This window comes from Oncorhynchus keta, chromosome 34 (genome assembly GCF_023373465.1).
Source record: "Oncorhynchus keta strain PuntledgeMale-10-30-2019 chromosome 34, Oket_V2, whole genome shotgun sequence".
Lineage (NCBI taxonomy): Eukaryota > Metazoa > Chordata > Actinopteri > Salmoniformes > Salmonidae > Oncorhynchus > Oncorhynchus keta.
This window is the reverse complement of record NC_068454.1, coordinates 71,235,784-71,249,200: the sequence shown is the minus strand read 5'-3', so window position 1 is coordinate 71,249,200 and position 13,417 is coordinate 71,235,784. Positions and strand designations below refer to the sequence as shown.

General features: G+C 51.0%; 1 protein-coding gene across 6 annotated transcripts in view; it reads left to right on the top strand.

The window, feature by feature from the left end:
* Nucleotides 1–12,889, top strand: part of dyrk1b (dual-specificity tyrosine-(Y)-phosphorylation regulated kinase 1B) — an 80,382-nt gene extending 67,493 nt beyond the window's left edge. For 3 of the 6 annotated variants that reach the window (XM_052494623.1, XM_052494617.1, XM_052494622.1), the window contains exons 3-11: nucleotides 43–162; nucleotides 915–1,103; nucleotides 4,049–4,196; nucleotides 4,768–5,054; nucleotides 6,179–6,325; nucleotides 6,407–6,568; nucleotides 7,731–8,049; nucleotides 9,424–9,527; nucleotides 9,668–12,889. In XM_052494623.1, coding sequence (XP_052350583.1) covers nucleotides 43–162; nucleotides 915–1,103; nucleotides 4,049–4,196; nucleotides 4,768–5,054; nucleotides 6,179–6,325; nucleotides 6,407–6,568; nucleotides 7,731–8,049; nucleotides 9,424–9,527; nucleotides 9,668–10,420 — 2,229 coding nt within the window. In that variant the 3' untranslated portion in view covers nucleotides 10,421–12,889. The remainder of the gene's footprint in view (nucleotides 1–42; nucleotides 163–914; nucleotides 1,104–4,048; nucleotides 4,197–4,767; nucleotides 5,055–6,178; nucleotides 6,326–6,406; nucleotides 6,569–7,730; nucleotides 8,050–9,423; nucleotides 9,528–9,667) is intronic. The other 3 variants (XM_052494619.1, XM_052494618.1, XM_052494621.1) reach the window with 3 other exon arrangements.
* Nucleotides 12,890–13,417: the final 528 nt, after the last annotated feature.

Below are 13,417 nucleotides of genomic sequence, written 5' to 3'. Positions count from 1 at the left end.
TTGGCCAGTTTTGGGGCTCCCCTCACCACCTGTCCCTTCCAGGTGCTGTCTGATGCGACCATACTGCAGAGGAGGATCCCCCCAAGTTTTAGAGATCCCGCCAGCGCACCGCTGAGAAAACTCTCTGTCGATCTGATCAAGACTTACAAGCACATCAATGAGGTGAGTGGAGTGTGTGTGTCAGCCAGCCATCAGGTCCTACAGGACTCTGCTGCTGCTGTTAGGTGATGTTTCCTGGAGATCATGACTCCTGCAGGAAACATCACCTCACAGCTTATCCAGTTCGCGGGTGGTTTGAGTAAAATAGATATGTTTTTATTTGTATTTATTTTTCCAATATTTTTGTGGGGAGGACTCGATATACTTTCAAGTGAAAAACAAACAAATCAAAACTGTGTAGAAATGATATGACCTACATTCATATAGTTTCTTGACTGTCCAGCTCGCTTATCGCTTAAATAAAAGCTAGCAAGTCGGGGAACATCAGAATTCCCAAAACGATCGATATAGGAATTTTCTTTGCAAAATGGATGGCGAGGAAGTATAACCAATTTTCAGTGCGGCCCTCTGGACCTCGTTGAAGACCAAATGAGGCTTCCAGGGCAAAATTGGTTTTACACCTCTTGTATAAACATTAGATGTACGGTTGCACATTTCTGGTTGCTTTCCCAAATGTTGCTGGTTTTCCAGAAATCCTGGTTGGAAAGTTACCAGAGTTTTGCAACCCTAGGTATATATAACCACATTAGCATAAACTGATGTACTAGTGAAGGATATCAGTTTTATCATCGGTTTGGTCCCCCGAGATCTATCCAAACAGTAGTGTGGCAAAATAAGAAACATTAGTGACTTACCCCTCTTTCTCTTTTCCCGCCCGTCCCTTCCTCTCTCCATCTCCTCTCCTCTGTGTCCAGGTGTACTACACAAAGAAGAAGCGGCGTGCCCAGCAGGTGCCCCCGGAGGACTCGAGCACTAAGAAGGAGCGGAAGGTGTACAATGATGGCTACGACGACGACAACTATGACTACATCGTCAAGAACGGGGAGAAGTGGCTGGACCGCTACGAGATTGACTCGCTCATCGGCAAGGGCTCCTTCGGGCAGGTCAGTGGACATGGGGGACAGACGGTATAGAGAGGGCAGGTCAGTGGGGAGAGGGAGGATAGGTCAGGGTGGAGGATAGGTCAGGGGGTGTGGGGAGGATAGGTCAGGGTGGAGGATAGGTCAGGGGGTGGGGGGAGGATAGATCAGGGGGTAGAGGGAGGATAGGTCAGGGTGGAGGATAGGTCAGGGGGTGTGGGGAGGATAGGTCAGGGGTGGGGGAGGATAGGTCAGGGGGTAGAGGGAGGATAGGTCAGGGTGGAGGATAGGTCAGGGGGTGGGGGAGGATAGATCAGGGGTAGAGGGAGGATAGGTCAGGGTGGAGGATAGGTCAGGGTGGAGGATAGGTCAGGGGTGGGGAGGATAGGGGAGGATAGGTCAGGGGGGGGGGGGAGGATAGATCAGGGGGTAGAGGGAGGATAGGTCAGGGTGGAGGATAGGTCAGGGTGGAGGATAGGTCAGGGGGTGGGGGAGGGATAGGTCAGGGGGTGTGGGGAGGATAGATCAGGGTGGAGGATAAGTCAGGGGTGTGGGGAGGATAGGTCAGGGTGGAGGATAGGTTAGGGGGTGGGGGAGGATAGGTCAGGGTGGAGGATAGGTTAGGGGTGGGGGAGGATAGGTCAGGGTGGGGAGGATAGGTTAGGGGGGTGGGGGAGGATAGGTCAGGGGGTGGGGGGAGGATAGGTCAGGGGTGTGGGGAGGATAGGTCAGGGTGGAGGATAGGTTAGGGGTGGGGGAGGATAGGTCAGGGGGTGTGGGGAGGATAGATCAGGGTGGAGGATAAGTCAGGGGGTGTGGGGAGGATAGGTTAGGGGGGGGTGGAGGATAGGTTAGGGGGTGTGGGGAGGATAGGTTAGGGTGGAGGATAGGTCAGGGGGAGGATAGGTCAAGGGGTGTGGGGAGGATAGGTCAGGGTGGAGGATAAGTCAGGGGGTGGGGAGGGTAGGTCAGGGGTGGGGGAGGATAGGTCAGGGGGTAGAGGGAGGATAGGTCAGGGTGGAGGATAGGTCAGGGGGTGTGGGGAGGATAGGTCAGGGTGGAGGATAGGTCAGGGGGTGGGGGTAGGATAGATCAGGGGTGGGGGGAGGATGGGTCAGGGGGTGGAGGATAGGTCAGGGTGGAGGATAGGTCATGGGGTGAGGGAGGATAGGTCAGGGGGTGGGGGGAGGATAGGTCAGGGGTGTGGGGAGGATAGATCAGGGTGGAGGATAAGTCAGGGGGTGTGGGGAGGATAGGTTAGGGTGGAGGATAGGTCAGGGGGTGTGGGGAGGATAGGTCAGGGGGGAGGATAGGTCAGGGGGTGTGGGGAGGGTAGGTCAGGGTGGAGGATAGGTCAGGGGGTGTGGGGAGGATAGGTCAGGGTGGAGGATAGGTCAGGGGGTAGGGGGAGGATAGGTCAGGGTGGAGGATAGGTCAGGGGTGGGGGAGGATAGGTCAGGGGGTGTGGGGAGGATAGGTTAGGGTGGAGGATAGGTCAGGGGGTGTGGGGAGGATAGGTCAGGGGGTGTGGGGAGGATAGGTCAGGGGGTGTGGAGAGGATAGGTCAGGGTGGAGGATAGGTTAGGGGGATGGGGGGGAGGATAGGTCAGGGGTGTGGGGAGGATAGGTCAGGGGGTGGGGAGGATAGGTCAGGGTGGAGGATAGGTTAGGGGGGGGGAGGATAGGTCAGGGGAGGATGGGGGGGTAGGGGATAGGTTAGGGTGGAGGATAGGTCAGGGGTGTGGGGAGGATAGGTCAGGGGGTGTGGGGAGGATAGGTCAGGGGGAGTGGAGTCAGGATAGGTCAGGGTGGAGGGGAGGATAGGTTAGGGGGTGGGGGAGGATAGGTCAGGGGGTGTGGGGAGGATAGGTCAGGGGTGTGGGGAGGATAGGTCAGGGTGGAGGATAGGTTAGGGGGTGGGGGAGGATAGGTCAGGGGGTGGGGGAGGATAGGTCAGGGTGGAGGGGATAGGTTAGGGGGTGGGGGAGGATAGGTCAGGGTGGAGGATAGGTTAGGGGTGGGGGAGGATAGGTCAGGGTGGAGGATAGGTCAGGGGGTGGGGGGAGGATAGGTCAGGGTGGAGGATAGGTTAGGGGGTGTGGGGAGGATAGGTCAGGGTGGAGGATAGGTTAGGGGTGGGGGGAGGATATGTCAGGGTGGAGGATAGGTTAGGGGGTGGGGGAGGATAGGTCAGGGGTGGGGGAGGATAGGTCAGGGGGTGGGGGAGGATAGGTCAGGGTGGAGGATAGGTTAGGGGGGGGGGGAGGATAGGTCAGGGGGTGTGGGGAGGATAGATCAGGGTGGAGGATAAGTCAGGGGGTGTGGGGAGGATAGGTTAGGGTGGAGGATAGGTTAGGGGGTGTGGGGAGGATAGGTTAGGGTGGAGGATAGGTCAGGGAGAGGATAGGTCAGGGGGTGTGGGGAGGATAGGTCAGGGTGGAGGATAAGTCAGGGGGTGTGGGGAGGGTAGGTCAGGGTGGAGGATAAGTCAGGGGGTGTGGGGAGGATAGGTCAGGGGGAGGATAGGTCAGGGGGTGTGGGGAGGGTAGGTCAGGGTGGAGGATAGGTTCGGGGTGGGGGAGGATAGGTCAGGGGGTGTGGGGAGGATAGGTCAGGGTGGAGGATAAGTCAGGGGGTGTGGGGAGGGTAGGTCAGGGTGGAGGATAGGTTCGGGGTGGGGGAGGATAGGTCAGGGGGTGTGGGGAGGATAGGTCAGGGTGTGGGGGAGGAGGGAGAAAGAAGAGGATGGAAGAAAAGAGAGGAGAAACACTTTAAAAGTTTAAGGTGAAGAGTTGCATGGAGTGAATGAAGTATGTCTACAGACGTGAGGAGAATAAATGGGTAAGAGGAAAGAGGAGAGGGATAATGACTATTTTTTTGTTTGGTGAAGGAGCTTTGGCCCCTACCACCTGCAAATGCTACAATCAACATGGCTGCCTGTCTGACCTGTGACCTTTGCCATCCCGCAGGTGGTGAAAGCCTATGACCACCACGAGCAGGAGTGGGTGGCCATCAAGATCATCAAGAACAAGAAAGCCTTCCTGAACCAGGCCCAGATAGAGCTGCGACTGCTGGAGCTCATGAACAAACACGACACCGAGATGAAGTACTACATAGGTGAGGACACACACACACACACACACACACACACACACACACACACACACACACACACACACACACACACACACACACACACACACAGCTTTAAGCCTCACTTACAATCTAAAACTATTGCATTATTGCATGTATACCATCTACTAAAATTAATTGATACTGTGCCTCTTTGACGTCACATGCAACCTGCTCCACATTTAACGTCTCAATTGAAATATAGACCAATGCCCTACTTCTCATATATCCCTATGTATAAGTATCATGCTACATATATATCAATCCAGTAGCCTTTGCAATGATAAACCTGTCACAGAATCACCTCTACCTCACTAAGCTCCTATAGCGCTGAGCGAGATGATTGACACACAGTAATATAATAATAGATGGCGTTTATATGGCCAGGCTGTTTTCCATGTGGTCAAAAGCACCTTGCTCTCCACTCCAAGGGCACACTGTCACTCTGGAAGTCACCTCAACCACTACCCATGTAGAGCAGAGCACCCAGATAGGTTACTGCAGTATACTGCTTCCCCTACTAACCTCCCCCCTCTTCCCTCCTCTCCCCCTCTAGTCCACCTGAAGAGGCACTTCATGTTCCGGAACCACCTGTGCCTGGTGTTCGAGCTTCTCTCCTACAACCTGTACGACCTCCTGCGCAACACCAACTTCCGCGGCGTCTCTCTCAACCTGACCAGAAAGTTTGCCCAGCAGCTGTGCACGGCGCTGCTGTTCCTGGCCACGCCCGAGCTTAGCATCATCCACTGCGACCTCAAGCCCGAGAACATCCTGCTGTGCAACCCCAAGCGCAGCGCCATCAAGATCGTGGACTTTGGCAGCTCTTGTCAACTAGGCCAGAGGGTGAGGAGACTAGCTGACTAACCAAGCACAGAGATATAGAAGACCCTAATGAACCAAATGCATGTGCTGGGTGGGGGTCAGGGGAGGGGTTGAGGAGAGAACACCATTGGGTTAGGAGAGAGGGAGAAGCAAGGGGAGGGATGACTACACCTTACCAAGCACATCAATATACACAGTCTACTCCTGAAATCAGTGCATTGCAGTTCACCACTCCCAATGGATCCTTTGTGAATTTTTCTGGGTATCTGCGTGCTTCTGTGTATTATATTTAAGATCGACCTAAACCAATGCATGCATCAGCAGTCGACTGGTTTAATATAGTAGGCCCTTAATGCATGCTATATCCCCTCTAGATGCTGGGGGGGGGTTGTTGGGTGGAAAAGAAAATTGGAGGAGGGAGCTATTGGGGGGGATAGAGACGCAGGGGAAGGGAGGGAATGGTAGAGGTAGAATGAATAAGAGACAGCTTTTTGTAAACCAGATAAACGTTCAATGTATACTAACCTTTTGTAAAAATGTATCATTTGTGTGCTAATGCCTCTGGATATCTCAGGAAGAGGGAGAAGAGAAGGGTGGGGTAGATGGAAGGATGGATGGAGGAGGGACAGAGCAGGAATAGCCCACAGATGATTCCATCTCTCCCGTTTCAAAAGAGAATGAGCTCAGTTTTCTGCAGAGGGTAAATAGACATGGAGAGGGAAGCTATGGAGGGAGGCCGTTGCCAGGTTGAATAGGAACTGGCATTCACAGCACGTCTTTGAGGACTCTTGGGAAGATGAGGAAATGGGCCTCAGTACAGTACTGAAGTATAGAATCCCAGCGGCTCTGCTGCACCCAGTTTAGATATTTATACTCAGTTTGGCCTGCCCCGTGTGGACAAACGGTGTCACTGCACCTCTTCCACCACCATTCTGTCTCACTCCACCAGTGAGTGTGCTCTAATTTAGATTAGAAATGTTATTAAAGGGCCACAGCTCTGTTCTGCTGTAACCAACATACTGGAGCTAATACCTCTATCTTTTCTCATCACATTTTCTCCCCTCGTCTCTCTTCTTTTTTTTATCAACCTATTTTTGTTTCTTATATCACCTCATTCTGTCCCTCCGTCCTCTCCTCCACCACAGATCTACCAGTACATCCAGAGTCGGTTCTACAGATCTCCGGAGGTGTTGCTGGGCATGCCCTACGACCTGGCCATTGACATGTGGTCCCTGGGCTGCATCCTGGTGGAGATGCACACGGGAGAACCCCTCTTCAGCGGCTCCAACGAGGTAGGCTGTGAGAACACACACAGCATTGGGTGTTGATGCCGAATCTGCCCCTGACCTGTCCTGTTGTTTCTCTCTCTCCAGGTGGATCAGATGAATAAGATAGTGGAGGTGCTGGGGGTCCCTCCCAACCACATGCTGGATCAGGCTCCCAAAGCACGGAAGTACTTTGACAAGCTGTCCGACGGTCTGTGGACCGTCAAGAAGAACAAGGACATAAAGAAGGTACTTTACCCCTCGGCCTCCGTGAGTAAAACTCTGCTCTTACTTAATCTTCTCATCTCATCTCCGAACCACATCCCTCCTGTCACTCACAACGCAGTAGGTTCAAGTTCCCCGGTCACACCACAGATCTGGAATCAGATTACCTTGCTCTTACCCCCAAACCTAAACTTAACTGCTAGGGGGATTGAAAGATAGTTGACCCAAGTGTCCGTGGTTAGAGGCAAATTTTCAACGAACCTACTTGTATTAACCATTCACCCGTAGATAGAGAAAGAGAGATGGGTAGAAAACCGAGGTGGAGAAGGAAGGGGAGGAGGCTTGATATTGGAAAGTAGTTTGTGCAGAAGAGGTATTTTCTCCCTTTTCTCATTTCTAACCTAAACTCCCACTCTTAGGAAGGAGATCTGAGTCCTCAGCATCTTCCTCCAGTCATCATCATCTAAACCGTAAAACCCCTCGTCATATAAGCTTTCTCTAATTGTCTAAAAAGGTCCTTATCGTTGCATTACTCTGTGTATCAGAAGCATTACATAGCCCTTAATAAGAGAGGGATGAGGTGAAGGAGGCAGGTGGAAGGTGGAGGTTGAACAAAGGGAGAGGCCTGGGTTACGTTGGAGGTGAGAGAAAGAGGGGGAGAAAGGTTTGGATCAGAGGTTAATTAACTTAGTCCAAAATGGATTAGAGATGGTGGGGGATCAGCCATCTCACCCCAGAGGCAGGCACACCTGTGTGGGTGTGTGAACACGGGTTTACACCTATGGGTGTTGGCATGTATTTTCACTAGACGATTAGGAGTTAAGTGAATGATATAGTGCAGGATAAGACAACTTATTGTTAGTTTTAGGACTGATGCACCTGAGCTGATGGTCTTTAGACCGGAGACCATGTAAGGATACATGTTGGTCTCATTCATTCCAGCTTCTCATCACTGGCTTGGTGTTATGTAAATAAAGTAGACCTAATAGTGAGTCTATCCATTCATAATATGCATTCTACTGACCATCAACCATTTCACCGTCATAACAACAGGCATGCTTGCATGTGTGAAATTCAACCATAATAAGAACTAAGTCGCTAAAACTGCCTCGAAGAAAATGAGAATTCAACAGTGTTTCTCTGCACCTCCCCACATCCATATTCTCTGTTCTCCCCCTTCTCTCACTTCCTCTATCCCCCTCTTCAGGAGTACAAGCCTCCTGCGACGCGGCGGCTCCATGAGATCCTGGGGGTGGAGACCGGGGGTCCTGGCGGGAGGCGGGGCGGAGAGCAGGGGCACGCTCCCTGCGATTACCTGAAGTTCAAGGACCTGATCCTGCGCATGCTGGACTACGACCCCAAGACACGCATCACGCCCTTCTATGCGCTGCAGCACAACTTCTTCAAGAAGACGACGGACGAGGGCACCAACACCAGCAGTTCCACCTCCACCAGCCCGGCCATGGACCACAGCCACTCCACCTCCACCACCAGCTCCGTCTCCAGCTCCGGTACGGGACACAGCAGTTAGTATACAGTATACCCTTACCATAAGTCACAGTCCACTGCATGGGGAAACATCTGCAGAGGTCAAACCTCAAAAGAGCAAACTAAACATGGGCAGCTTGTTTGATACCATATTTCCCCTAGATAATTCTCCCCTATGTTTGTAAAAAAACACCAAGATTCCTTAGATTGAGAGCTATTGAAAGTCCATTGAAAACGTGTTGGTTAGTACAGTTACTGTAAAGGATCTTGTCTGGGAGATCCCTCCCACCTACATAGTCTTCGGGGGAACACTGCAGTCTACTGCGTCATAGTGATGGTGGTTCAATGTTACATCTCAGCCAGCCCCTACAGCCCCTCACTCTCAACAGCCACACAGTCTCCGTAGAAACAAGCTCCTAGTCACTTCAGCCGCAGCTCAGTCCCTACAGCCTGCAGCACACCGTCACCATAGCAACAGCTCAGCCTCAGCGGCCTCTCCTCTGCCACAGCTACAGCTCCCATTCACCATGGCAACAGCTAGTCATCTTAGCTACAGCACCATGTTCAGCGGCTCAGCAACAGGTTATTTTCCCAGCAGTGATGGACTGTCAGTATGTTGACGTAACACAACTATTGTGTATTCTGACCGACCGAGTGTCTTTTCCCCCTCTCCTCCCTTACTCCCCCTCTCCTCTTCTACTCCCCCTCTCCTCCTCTACTCCCCCTCCTCTCCTCCTCTACTCTCCCTCTCCTCCTCTACTCCCCCTCTCCTCCTCTACTCCCCCTCTCCTCCTCTACTCCCCCTCTCCTCCTCTACTCCCCCTCCTCTCCTCCTCTACTCTCCCTCTCCTCCTCTACTCTCCCTCCCCTCCTCTACTCTCCCTCTCTCCCCTACTCTCCCTCTCCTCTCCCCTACTCTCCCTCTCCTTCCCCTACTCTCCCTCTCCTTCCCCTCTCCTCCCCTTCCCCTCTCCTCCCCTCCCATACTCTCCCTCTCCTCCCCTATTCTCCCTCTCCTCCCCTACTCTCCCTCTCCTACTCTCCCTCTCCTAATCTCCCTCTCCTTCCCCTCTCCTCCCCTACTCCCTCTCCCCCTACTCTCCCTTCCCCTCCCCTCTTCTCCCTCTCCTCCCCTCCCTTACTCTCCCTCCCCTACTCTCCCTCTCCTTCCCCTCTCCTCCATCTCTCTTCCTCTCCTCCCTCTCTCTTCCCCTACTCCCTCTCTCTTCCCCTACTCCCTCTCTCTTCCCCTACTCCCTCTCTCTTCGCCTACTCTCTCTCTCTTCCCCTACTCTCCCTCTCTTTTCCCCTCCCTTACTCTCCCTCCCCTACTCTCCCTCTCCTCCCCTACTCCATCTCTCTTCCCCTCTCCTCCCCTACTCCCTCTCTCTTCCCCTACTCCCCCTGTCCAGGTGGATCTAGCGGTTCTTCCAATGACAACCGGAATTACCGGTATAGTAACCGGTACTACAACAGTGCAGTTACTCACTCAGACTACGAGATGCAGAGTCCACAGGTGAGCAGAGGTTTAAACCTGACCTCACTCTGATGTCTCAGATCTCATCACATAGAACAAGAGGTTCTTCCTCTATACATGATGTACTGTAGATGCTGCGTTCTCTGTTTCTAACGATGACCTCTCTTCCCACCGCCAAGGCTCCATCTCAGCAGCAGCTGCGCCTCTGGCCGGGTGGAGAGGGGGGCATGGGTCCACTGTCCAACAGCGGCAGTAGCGTCAGCGACCCCCCATACCCCCAGCTGCTGCTGCACAAGCCGGCGGCCACGCAGCACTCACGCCACTTCCTGGGAGGCGGCGGCGTCGGGGGCATGATGGAACCCCACCACCCGCACCCCATCTACGGTGGTCACCACGGCAATGGGCGGGGCCTGCGGCAGACTGGGCAGGGGAACCAGCCCCAGGGCCAGGCTTCACAGGGCCAGCCCCTGATGCCCATCTCCTCCCCACAGATGCCGGACAGCATCGAGCTCAGCCTCACACACCACCACCATCTGGGTCAGTCTTCCATCATGCCGCCCCCATCCAGCTTGGACTCCAGCCAGTACGGCTCCTCCAACCTCCACCTGGGCCTCTCTGCCTTTCGGACTAGGACGGTCATGGCCCCCCAGCCGCCCCCCGCCGGCTCCCAGCAACAGTTGGCTCAGCCCCCAGCCTCTCAGGACAGCTTGGTCGCTGCCTCCGGGCTTGGATACATCCCCCCATGCTACCCGGGAAGTAACAACAATAACAACCCTCCCCAGGGTAGCGTGGTCGGGGGCGGGATGCTCACCGGGGGGCCCCCACCCAGGGGAGTAGGGGGTGGTGGGGGGAGGCCAGACTCTGAGGAGTCCACCATGATGGGTGTGTGCGGCAATGGAGGAGGCGGTGGTCAGAACACGGCCAACTCTTGATAAATCTTGAACAAATTCCAAAAGCCATACAATTTTAACAACGACAACATTACAATTTCAACACGCATACATACACAGTACACACTTGAGTTTGAAACAAATACGGCCACACATATAGTTACAGAGACAAACTTGTGAAATATCAAAGGAGTTTTGTTTTGTTTTGCATGGGAGAAGGTCGAGGGTGAGTAAGAGAGGGTGAGTAAGAGAGGGTGAGTAAGAGAGGGTGAGTAAGAGAGGGTGAGTGAGAGAGGGAGAGTAAGAGAGGGAGAGTAAGAGAGGGAGAGTGAGAGAGGGAGAGTGAGAGAGGGAGAGGGAGAGTGAGAGAGGGAGAGTGAGAGAGGGGAGAGGGGGAGAGTGAGAGAGGGAGAGTGAGAGAGGGAGAGTGAGAGAGGGAGAGTGGGAGAGGGAGAGGGAGAGGGAGAGAGTGGGAGAGAGAGGGAGAGTAAGAGAGGGAGAGTGGGAGAGTGAGAGAGGGAGAGTGAGAGAGGGAGGGTGAGAGGGAGAGTGAGGGAGAGTGAGAGGGGGAGAGTGAGAGGGGGAGAGTGAGAGTAAGAGAGGGAGAGTAAGAGAGGGAGAGGGAGAGTGAGAGAGGGAGAGTGAGAGAGGGAGAGTAAGAGAGGGAGAGTAAGAGAGGGAAGGCTTTGAAACCATTTTTATCCTTTTTTCAGTTTCTTTGTTTTTCTTTTGTTGAAGGAAAGAAACGGGGCTCAGTAGTTGGAATGGAAAGTTTCAGATAAGTTTGTTTTATTGTTATTATTATTATTATATTATTTGATTTTATGTGATTTAAGGAAAGGTTTGCAGCGAGATCTTTGTTGTTTGGGTTGTTTTTTGGAATGAAGACCGCAAAGGTAAATGAATGATTTGAAAAGTGGTTGGTTAAGAAGAGGGAGGCACGAGAGAGTACCCTTATGCTATTAATTCTTATTTTTTTTCTTTGTTTTTGTTTAGTTTTTCTGAAGTCTAGGTTTAATTGTACATGTTTTATTTATTAAACATCACTACATGAGGAGGAGGGTAAGCGGGGAGATCAGAAGAGCGCTAAATTGAGAGGTGGTTTATTTATTCATTTTTATTTTTATTTATACAGGTTTAGTTTTATTTGCTGATGGACAGAAAACACTTGTGCATACACAGAGAAACAAACAAACTAGGGTCTTTTTAGTTTGTTTTTCAGTTCAGTATATCTCACCCCCGAAACACACACACACTTTTGTTACATTTATTTTCTTCTCTCGCTTGACACTGGCTTATATATCTGAAACTACGAAACAGATCATAGAAATGAAATGAAGCAAATGACAAAAACCGTAGTCACCACACAGTGAGAAACTATACGATGAGGAGGCTGAAACATTTGACGAAGTGAGACGCTTTCAAGAGGAGAGGGGGAACAGAACTTCTTCACAAAAGGAGGAAGTGATTCAAGAAGAACAAAAAAACAACAAAACATTTTGCCACAAGGAAAACCAAAATGCTTCCCTGTTGTTTAAAAAAAAATAGTCTGCCTTCTACTTCAACATCTAACCAGAATCTTTCACCCTCTTTCTCTCTCTCTTTTCTTACTCACTTTTGTTTTGGACCGTAAACTACAGAAACGTAACACATTTTGGGTTGGAGTAACTCTGGATATGCTAAGCCAAATCTTGCTAACTCTCTCTGTCTCGATCTCTCGCTCTCTTCTCCTCTCTGCCCCATTTTTCTGTTGGAAGGGAGGGGGGCAATATATAGCAGGAGGGAGGAGTACATACTTATGAGGGGACACTTTCATGCCCTCCTTACCCCTACAGCCCCCGTGACTCTGACTTCTCTGGCCTCTTCTTACTCCTGTCTTTTGTTCTCCCCTTCCCTCCCTCCTTCACGACACTCTGTGAGTGCTGTTTGCCATCAAGTAAAAAAAAAAGTGAACTACTTCTCTCTCGGCTGCTATCTCCACTTTCAACCATGTTCGGATTGCTGCTAAAGAAAACAAACAGACAGATAAATAAATAAAAATAAACTTTTTAACCCTCCTGCTTCAGAAAAAAATGGAAAAATAAACCACTGCATCTCATGTATTTATTACTATTTAACAAGAAAAAGAAAAGGTAAAAATGAACCTGTTTTCTTCTGTTTTTTGTTTGGTTGCCTTCTTCCTGCTGGTGAAAGTTGGGCATTGACTAAATGTAACAGTTAAAGGTGGTATTAAAACACTGACTTAGTTTAAGTCAGCCACTGGGCGGGGCCTGAATGGGGGAAACTGGGTAAGAATAAAGTTGGATATATAAGAATAAAGAGTATACTTTTGCACACAAAGGTCAAATGCAAATCACAGCTTTCTGCTTTTTTTCAGCTTTCAGTCGACAGACCCTCATCTGAGCAATGTGCATACAGTAGCAGGCCTACCACAAAGACAACCTGTTGATGTGGCAAGCTAAGTGATCACTGACATGGCATAATAAATCTGAGATTTGCGTTTGACCTCAAGTTATTTCATCCATTTTTTGGTGTACCTGAGTGTAACTGGTGTTGGGTGTGGTGGGGATGATGTCCATGAAGAACCACAAAGTTGGTGTAGCTACTAATGAACTTATTAGGAATCGGTCTCATTGTTTGGACAGTCTTGTGACAATATTTTATTGTTGCCCATATACAGTAGCAGGCAGCTCTGAGTAAAGTGTAAACATAGCATTACAGCTAGATACATTGATTACTGATTTACTATCAAGGTGAAAAGGTGCTACCGGAAGTGTTAAAGACAGGTTCTTGTTACCCTGATGGCCTACACTATACCCCTAGCTGTATCTTTGGTCTCAGCTTACGTTGGCACAATCCTCCATTCATCTATTCCGTTGTCAATGGAAATGCTGTTTAGTTCAACATGTTGTCTCTCTGTGTGTGAGGGGAGGGGCAGTATGGTCACCTATACCATAAAACTACATGCAATTAGAACCAATTTAGTATGGTCACCTATACCATAAAACTACATGCAATTAGAACCAATTTAGGACCGTT